This window comes from Pseudomyrmex gracilis, unplaced genomic scaffold (assembly GCF_002006095.1).
Source record: "Pseudomyrmex gracilis isolate BER0280 unplaced genomic scaffold, ASM200609v1 scaffold_95, whole genome shotgun sequence".
In the NCBI taxonomy this organism is placed as follows: domain Eukaryota; kingdom Metazoa; phylum Arthropoda; class Insecta; order Hymenoptera; family Formicidae; genus Pseudomyrmex; species Pseudomyrmex gracilis.
The window spans coordinates 9,789-19,188 of NW_018020679.1; the positions used below are offsets into that span (position 1 = coordinate 9,789).

The 9,400-nt window shown below is 43.1% G+C and overlaps 2 protein-coding genes across 4 annotated transcripts in view; both read right to left on the reverse strand.

Annotated features, from left to right (window-relative positions):
• Nucleotides 1-2,570, reverse strand: part of LOC109855664 (uncharacterized PE-PGRS family protein PE_PGRS54-like) — a 6,655-nt gene extending 4,085 nt beyond the window's left edge. For 2 of the 3 annotated variants that reach the window (XM_020430131.1, XM_020430130.1), the window contains exons 1-5: nucleotides 2,357-2,570; nucleotides 1,476-1,574; nucleotides 1,257-1,391; nucleotides 823-1,180; nucleotides 47-688 (exon numbers count right to left, since the gene is read on the reverse strand). In XM_020430131.1, the coding sequence (XP_020285720.1) occupies nucleotides 47-688; nucleotides 823-1,180; nucleotides 1,257-1,391; nucleotides 1,476-1,574; nucleotides 2,357-2,416 (1,294 nt within the window). In that variant the 5' untranslated portion in view covers nucleotides 2,417-2,570. The remainder of the gene's footprint in view (nucleotides 1-46; nucleotides 689-822; nucleotides 1,181-1,256; nucleotides 1,392-1,475; nucleotides 1,575-2,356) is intronic. The other variant, XM_020430132.1, reaches the window with a different exon arrangement.
• Nucleotides 2,571-3,784: 1,214 nt separating this feature from the next.
• Nucleotides 3,785-9,321, reverse strand: LOC109855678 (transcriptional repressor scratch 1-like). Its single transcript, XM_020430160.1, has 3 exons — nucleotides 8,973-9,321; nucleotides 7,203-7,991; nucleotides 3,785-6,578 (listed from the first exon to the last, which is right to left on the reverse strand). The coding sequence occupies exons 1-3, from the start codon at nucleotides 9,043-9,045 to the stop codon at nucleotides 5,920-5,922; spliced, it is 1,521 nt and encodes a 506-aa protein (XP_020285749.1). The 5' UTR covers nucleotides 9,046-9,321; the 3' UTR covers nucleotides 3,785-5,919.
• Between the last annotated feature and the right edge of the window lie 79 nt (nucleotides 9,322-9,400).

Genomic DNA, 9,400 nt, shown 5'->3' on the forward strand with positions numbered 1-9,400 from the left:
CTCGTAACACCAGGCTGAACACCACCAGGATATATTCCGTCACCGCCTGGTCTCGTAACACCAGGCTGAACACCACCAGGATATATTCCGTCACCTCCTGGTCTCGTAACACCAGGCTGAACACCACCGGGATATGTTCCGTCACCGCCTGGTCTCGTAACACCAGGCTGAACACCACCAGGATATATTCCGTCACCTCCTGGTCTCGTAATACCAGGCTGAACACCACCGGGATATGTTCCATCACCTCCTGGTCTCGTAACACCAGGCTGAACACCACCAGGATATATTCCGTCACCTCCTGGTCTCGTAACACCAGGTTGAACACCACCAGGATATATTCCGTCACCTCCTGGTCTCATAACACCAGGTTGAACACCACCGGGATATGTTCCGTCACCTCCTGGTCTTGTAATACCAGGCTGAACGCCACCAGGATATGTTCCATCACCTCCTGGTCTCGTAATACCAGGCTGAACGCCACCAGGATAAGGTAACGTTCCGGGAGCAACGCCACCAGGATAAGGTACACCTCCAGGTATTATTCCCGTTCCTGGACGTATAACATCCGTTGGTGGAACTCGTATTTTATCTGGCGCCATTTCGATACCAGGATATCCAGGACAATCTTCGCAACCGGTACTACCTGACGACATACTTTGTGCTTGGCCTATACCACGACTTCCGCCTAGAAAAAAGATATTAGAAACGCTTCAAAGATCGAGTAAAAAATATCACGCACAACTTCAACAATTAGTTTTTTTACGCAATGATTATATTGTAATGACATAAAAAACAAATAGAAACTGACTGAATACTCACTAACTATTGCATGTGAAGATTGTTGAGTGGCTTCGGCTTCCGCCTTGCCTTGTTTCTGTTCATCATTACCGAAATTTAAATACTGAGATTGCGTTTGTCCACGAAACTTTCCTCGAAATTGGTTTGCTTGCCGACGTTGTCGAAGTTTGTTGAAATTTGTATCTCGTTGCGCTAATGGAATTTGTCTTTTCGCCCGAGTTACTACATCAGTAGCTACTTGTCTCGGAAAACTATCTTCCGGGATTTCGTTAAAAAACGGATCGACAATTTGTCCGGGTACGGGTCTGGTTTCCTGCAGCAAAATCATGGTGCGTCCGTTGCAGAAATCAACGATTCGATCTCCAGCAAGTCGCCACGCCTATGTTTGCAAAAACATATTATTATTATTATTACATTACAATAATGTGTTAAAATAACATTCAATTTATTGCTACCTCCAGTTTTGTAAGGGTTGTCGTTGCATAGAGCAGTGTCTCAGCTTGCAGTTTTTTACGTGATACATTGCGATCGTGTTGCGTATTTCTAAGATAACAATCGTTCTCCTGTTTGCTTTTGTACGCGACAAATTGCTGTTTGAGAACATAAAATCAATTTTATTTATGATTTTTATTCTTTTTTTGCATTTATATCATTAAGACAATGGAATCATTTACCGTTACATCGTCAGTGAAAGACCATTGTTTGTTTGCGTCATCGTTTGCTGTGTTTTTCACTTCGTACTCATTAACAGATCGATCAAAACGTGTCTTCTCCTGTGTAGATGTTAACATTATCGATCAATTAATTTATAAAATATTCTTTTTATTGCACAACAAGATTTTAACATTGACAAAAGGGGATGAAGAAAGAGAGAGGGAGAGAGAGATCGAGAAAGAAAGACAGCGCTACATCGAGAACAAGCTAGGCAATTCCTATCATCTGTTCTTATCTTTATGAACTTCGACCTCCAAATCTTTCTTAAATGGTCTCTCCAGTCGTATGCATCAGCGTGTGTGACCTGTGCCAATAACCTGCCAGAGCAGAATGTTGTAGTAATTGGAACGACACAGATTCAAGAAAATATTTACACTTCGGAACAGATAGTTTGATGAAATGCGCACACAGTTCTGCGTTTGTATCAAGATAGATAATATATGTCTCAGCAATTTTCTGAATTTCAAACGAGTAAGCAAAATATGGGAAACAAGTATCTTAAAATTGTTAAGTTTTGAGAGAAATAAACAAATGTCACATCTTGTTCTTAATATAAACGAATAATAAATTTTTAAAATGAAAATCTGCGATAAATCTTTTTTAAATCACAATGTCAAGTAAAATTTAATTCTTATGTGATTAAATAAAACTTTTCTAATTCTTGTTATATTTATTGCATTTTTTTACACAGGTATGTTTAATTTGGAAGTACCTAAAATTGATCAGATTTTGGAATAATTGCCAACTGATGCGTGTGACAAGAAGAAATAAAATGAATTTGTGACGAGAGAAATTGAAATTCTCTTGAAGACAATGAAAAGGTGCGTCGGGAAACACTTACGTAGTACCTCGCAAGTACGGTACTCGCGAGGAAGATCAGAATGATGAGGTACGGCCGCATGGCTCGAACCTTCTGCGAGACCTTCTTCACGACTGACACGGACCGATGTCTCGATGATGCTCCCAACCCGACTGGATCATACTATTAACTCCCACTGACTCTGCTTGTTTCTTCCTCGTCTCTTCCTCGTCTCTTCTTAACATGCTCGGTCTCATTGCTGGGAATCGTAAGGATCTACATAGCCGCGAGAGAAAGATAGAGAGAGAGAGAGAGAGAAATGAAAAATTGCTGAAAAAAAATTCTGAGAAGTGCGACTATGTGCGTTGTGATGTGTAAGTGCGTGCAGACGCCTTGTATGTGTATCATGTTATCTCGTTTGGTCTCGTCTTGTCACTTCGGATCTCATTACCGAAAAAGATATTGCGTTTCCCATGACTGTCGTGTCTTTGACTTGATGAGCTACGGTCAGAGAAAAAAGAAGAAAAATATTCGAATTTGAACGGCATCGCTGGATGTTGCAAATCCGTCGATCTGTTCGTTTTCGAGAATCTCTTTAAAACCGAAAAAAGGAAAAACTATGCAGGATCAATGTATCAAGGAAAATATTTGTTATTATTGAAAATTTATATATAATTTTTTTATATTTAAAGAATATTAGATCAAAAGAAATACGAGACGAATTTTCACACGCGTTGTCGATGTAAAGATTCATTAGTAATTTTTTAGTTGGTTTTTTAGTTGGTTTTATGAATCCTTTAGAACTTGTATTTAAACTCTTTATAATCGCTCGGAGCAACGACGGAGAGAGATGTGCGTTGGTGTGCAATTTGATTTCACGCCGCTATCTTAGACTAGTAGCTTTCGTTTGGCCTAATTATTGAGTCCAATCTATTTGTTAAACACAGTTAAGTCTCTGTTTATCTTACTACCAGGCGTGGCTAATGATCGCACGGTTCATCGGCGCGATAATGAGTTCAATAAGTAAAAAGACCTAACGCGAGAGAGTGTTGAACGGGAAGCTTTATCCAATTCGTGCTGTGCAAATCCGATAGGAGGTACTGGAATTAAATTACTTTGACACAACAACTTTTCAGCGAGAAGAATCTTTATCTTCTCCCCACACACATACACACGCATACATACAACTTTTGAATAAATAAAAATTGGAGAAGTTCCGATGGATTTCGTGATAAAAAACTCGCAAGTAATTTCGCTAAAAACGATTTGTTCAATTTCCACCAAGTGGACAACAGCGAAAGATAATAAAAAACAATGGAGATCACTGATGGAATGAATAAATCGGTTTTAATAAAATTAAAACCTGGTCCGTTTTTTTGCAACTCGTCCAAAGTGCAAAAAAGGATCGGGGGAAAAAATAGAAAACAGACATTGTCCAAGTATACATAATCACTTCGTATATTATTTTCTTTCGTTACAATAGACAAGACTTTTACAATTCGTACAAAAATGAGAATATATATGTTTTGCGTAGGCACTCCGGTGTACAAATACACAGCACATATTATATATATATACACAATATATATATATATATATATAACTCCACATGCACATAACAGAGGTGTAATACATATACAAATCGAGTTAACTAAAAACGGCTCTACCATCAACGTTTATCTAAAAACTCTAATAAAAGTAAGAGTGTGGGAATGCTATTTACAACGTGCGATCATATAACACGGCTACGTCTTAAAACGCTAGGATTTCGTGTCGACATTCTCGTCTTCCCGGGCAAAGAAAAAAATGACTAGGACGCGCGCGTCCGAGAATCGCTCGTCTCAATAATTAGATTTCTTATATACAAACAGAGAGATTTTCCCTCTTTCTCTCTTCAAACGCGACAATCTTGCTCATATTATTATTATTATTATTACACTTATGCGATTTTTATCTCTAACCGTTCGGCCGCTCGCGTAATCCGCTCGCACGATCTCGCCGTTGAATCTTCTGATAAAGGGATGTGCGCGTCGATCGATTGTTCGACATTTGCGATTAAAATCGGGAGATCGGGAATTCGTCGTTGCAACGACGAATTGCGTTTCGCGACGGCAAAACGGGTTTCGACTAGCTTCACACTCTCTGGATTGGTTACCACAAAACTTCTGGCACCGTAAACGAACGCGAGAAAAAAGAGGCTTATTTAAACATCTATCGAAGAAACGGGCGACCTACACACTACGGCTCTAAACGATGCGCTCGATTGGACGGTGTTCCGTGACGTCACTCCAATCGCGCGCGCGTGTATGTGTGTGTGTGTAACAATATAAGAGTAAAATTTGTCGCATGAGGTACGCGCGTAAATAATTATCGAATCTTAAACTTATTCTTTCGCGACACAAATTGATAATATCCAGCGTTGTGTTATTTCTATTATTTGGCAGACGACCGCATTGTCTGGAGCCGGCTAATCGCGAGCGATTATTGGTTGCGCAGTTCCGAATCACAGATCACATTTTCGCTTTTGAGAGCGTCCCGATGCAACAACTTTTTTGCATCTCGAATATCTGGCGCAGCAACGAAACGGTGCGCTGCGTTGTTTTTTTATTTTTTTATTTTTATGTAAATTTCACTCGGTTTGGACGAACTGCGGGTGTCTCGCACAGAGAATCCGTGTGCGAGTTTGTTAACAGTTGTATATGTATATTTGTAGAATATATATATATAATCGAGAAAAACATGAATTTCTCGTATTTATATGCATTTCGCGAAGCTGATAGCTGCCTCGAAGAAGAGCCTCTCGGAACCGTTTGTCTCTCGTTTAATTCTAAAATAATAACGCGAAGGCACACACATTTGCGGTCCGTGTCGACTATTAATTTTGATCGTTTAACGCCGCGCGAGATAGCGACGTTCTTACTCGTCTTTAAATAGATAAGGTCACGAGTTTGGCGTTTAACAGACGCTCCCATCGGGGCGGCCTTACACCCCGAAGATATCTCTCTCTCTCTCTCTCTCTCTCTCTCTCTCTCTCTCTCTCTACACATTCATCCGCATACCAATTCTGCTGTCGTTGTGCGTCAAATCGTAACACACACGCTTGAGACACGGTTTGCATACACATAAGGCACAGAAGCGTTACATATCGACGGACCGCTAAATTATACAAACACGGTTACTTAAGAGATTTAACGTTATTACGACTAATTGCTAGGTGGTCCCTAATTCGGAAGATGATTGGAATACAATATCTGTGTCACACGCAAATCACTCCGTCGGTTACTTCGCTGATGTCGTTTCGCGGCGATTGCGGGAAGTAATTTCTTTTTGTTACACGAAAATTACAAATGTGTAAGCGCGTTTTGACGACTTTGAGAAAACTTCGAAAATCTCTTCGCAATTTTTCACGGAAAGACGGGGAAAATATCTCAATTGATGAAATATCCCGAAAAAATTCTCGCAAATTTTCTAGTATAAATCTGTCAACGGATCTCGCTTGCTAGAAACGTTTTTTCCGCGGGAAGAGATTGCGAGATCGAATTTCTTTTCAACGCGGTCTGAAAAACCCAATCTGATCTCAGTCAGTTTCGATCGTAACTAAGTTTCTAAGCAATGGCCAGAGTCATCGTGGCGGGTCTCGAGAATGCCGAGGCTCTCGTCGGATCGGTATAATCGAACGTAGCGTTCGAGGTATTCTTGATGTCGTTTTCGTAGCGAAGATGCAGGTGTTCCGGATTCGGTGATATCACCGACGTTCTGATGACCATTCTGGACACGTATTCCGGATCTTTGGTCGTCGGCTCGTCCTCGCAGCTCGTTCTCTCCTTGCAGGCTCGCTTCGAGGGCGTGACCGTGACGGATCTCTCCTCGTCCGTCGTTCTGGTGTGCCTGATGATCGCGGAGAACGCCGACGACGCGCTCTTCTGGTCCCGTTCGAGTCCCAATCGGGGAACTATGACGCTTGTGGGTGACGCGGTGATGCACGGCGTCGTCTGCGACCTGTTCAGAGATGTCGGCGCGCTCGTTGATTTCACCGACGACACCTGCTGTTCAATCTGATCGTGCTTCTCCGTGGACGATCGATGATGGGCGCGCATGCAGGACGACTCCTCGTGCTTGTACAGATACGACTTCAGGGCGAAGGCCTTGCCGCAACGGCCGCACACGTGCGGCTTGGTGTTCGAGTGCGTCTGTATGTGGGCGCGCAGATTCGACTTGTCGGCGAAGGCTTTGTTGCAAATGGTGCACTTGAACGGTTTCTCGCCTACGAGAGAGAGAGAGAGAGAGAGAGTGACGAAAACACTTGTTAGAATAATATGCGGAGGTAGATATTTAAAAAAATCTGAATTATTTTTGCGTAACATGACATTTAGTCCAGCTTGGCGTAAACACGGTGTTTTCGAACGACGGAAAACTTCGACATGTGTTTCCGCGATTGAAACGACTCAATTAGTCATTTTACAATGTACCACTCGGACGTGGTGAAGGACGTAGATATATATCGCATCGCGTCGTCAACCGACTTCACAGCCGCACATCTGTGATTTGCGGTCGAAAATAGTACCGCATTCCCAACCGTGCCAAAACGGTATATTACGAGTAATTAATTTTGACTCGTCTTCATTGAAAACTTGTTAAACTCGTGTTTCTCTTATTTTCAATTAGTTATTTACAAAACACCCGGGAAAAAATATCTCTTATATGTAGCAAATTTTATACCTGATTAGTGTACGATACAATTATATGGAGATCGTCTCAATTTCAAACGTAATTACGTATAATTATTTATAACCACAGATATAACGAATTTATATATACGACTTGGACTTTTGTCTCCGGAGATTATTAATCGAGAAATACAATAAACGATGTATCAGGAGCGCGTTACCTGTGTGCGTACGTATGTGCCCCTGTAGCAGCCACGGTCTGGAGAAGCACTTGCCGCAGTAGTGGCACTTGCATCCCTGATTGTGGGTCCTCACGTGCATGCTGAACGCCGGCATGCTGACGTAAACCTTGTCGCAGTGCGGGCATCTTCTGGCCTTCTTGTCGCCGAGCGACCTGTGCGTCTGACGGTGTCTGGCCAGATTCGACGAGGTCGAGTACTTTTTGCCGCAATCGGGACACTCGTGATCCTCGTTGTCCTCCGACTTCGGCTCCGCGGTGATTATTCTTCGAGCCTGGGACGTCGCCGAGGACGAAACCGACGTCGGCGATTGTTCGATACCTGCGACAACCTTCGGAAAACTCGGTTCCTCCTGCGGGGAGGAGCAAGCGGGGTGCGAAAGACGGATGCTCAGAGCGGCGCTCTCCTCGGTACGACCCTCCAGAATTTCCCTCTCGGTCTCGATCCGCTCGAAGAAGAGCCGCGTGCGCTCGCCCAGAATCTGATCCTGGTTCACCGTCAACGGAGCGGCGGGTCGGGACGTCAGAGTTCTGCTCGTCTCCGTGGGATACTGCGCGATCCTGGGCGACACGGGTCGCTGATAAATAACATTACTGTGGTGGATGAGAGTGCCGGCCGCCGCCGCCAGGCTCACTTCCGCCAGCTTCGTCAGGTTGTAAAGTTCCTCCGGACACTCGGACGACGTCTCGCTGCCGCACTCGCTGGCGCCATCGGAAGTTGGCTGACCGCCGCTGTAATCGGCCAACCTCACGCTCCTCTCGGGACTGAAATCTGAAGGAAATTTGAAGATAAACTTTAAATTTCGTAACAACCGACAAAATATCGAGCATTATTTTTCACAGACATTTCCTCTTTTTTTAGTTAAAAATTGTGTGGAATTTTGTAATCATATTTTTTACATATAGTTTTTACATTTTTTTGCATCAAGAGAGTCTGCGGGAAATTTGAAAAATTTTTCAAATCTCTTCTATCATCTCGGACAGGAAAATCCGGCGTCGACGCGGCTCGTAAAACGCGACACACCTCTGTGAAGCAAGCAAAGAGCTCGCTGGCTGCTCCGTTTTCGGGGAGAACGGAAATAGAGTAGCTCTCTCTCCGTCACGAAACCCCCGCACGCAACGCGTCTGTAGCGCGCACGTTTATTCTGCGTATTCCGTAGGTAGGTGTCGTGTACGCGCGCACACACGTTACGTACACGTTCGTAAGAAAACCAACCCGTCTCACCCCGCGCCGGTGGGGTTGACGGCATCGCGACGGTATGCGTCTTGGTGGGTTCTGGTGACGCATCTTGGCGTCTCTCCTATTCTTAAATCCGCGCAATCTGCCACCTTAACCGCGAGCGAACAACCAGTGGATTTTCCTTACCATATGTTGTACACATCAGTTTTATTGTATATATGTAGTTTTTTTATATACACGTAATATTTATTTTTTATATTTAATATATGTTATTTTAATTAACAGATTTATTTTCAAACGTATTACGATATAATTGCTCAAGTGCAGTAGAATAAATTATTTATTCTGCTAAAACAAATAGCGTTTTTAATCTGTAGTTAAAAAAAAAAAAAACTTAAAAGATACAAAATAAACGACGTTGCATCAAAGAGTGCAAAAAGTACAATTTTGCTAATTAAATTACATACAAATTTAAAACTTGTTTGTTACATGTACTTCCCCCAATCTTTGACCGATGAGAATTGACTTTGGAAATTTACATTAAAAAAAAAAATCGTATTTATATATTCGCACCTCTTTCAGCTCCTCCGATCTCTTCCTCAGTACCGTTGTATCTCCGATGCGTGATCAGGAACGCTCGCGGCATCTTCCTCCCCCCCGTGTCTTCTCGACGATGACGATCTTCTTCAGAGCACACTGGTCATGCTTATAATCAATTCAGGATTCAAACAAACAAACAAACAAAACACACTCGCGCGCCGATTTATCTGTCTGTACAGTGAAAGAAAAAAAAAACGATGGCAATGTCTCTCTGGGCGGGAAGTTTCGAAGGTGAGTCCGGTCGCGAGATCAAGAGCAAGAGGATTTACAATCCGAGGCGTGCGTGCGTGCGTGCGTGCGGGGGTTGCGTTCGCTTCGGCAATTTCGGGCGCAATAGTTGCCCCGGCTAAGATTCGGGGCTACATATAGCAGCGCAGCCTCCCTCGCCCTTCGTCGCCGCG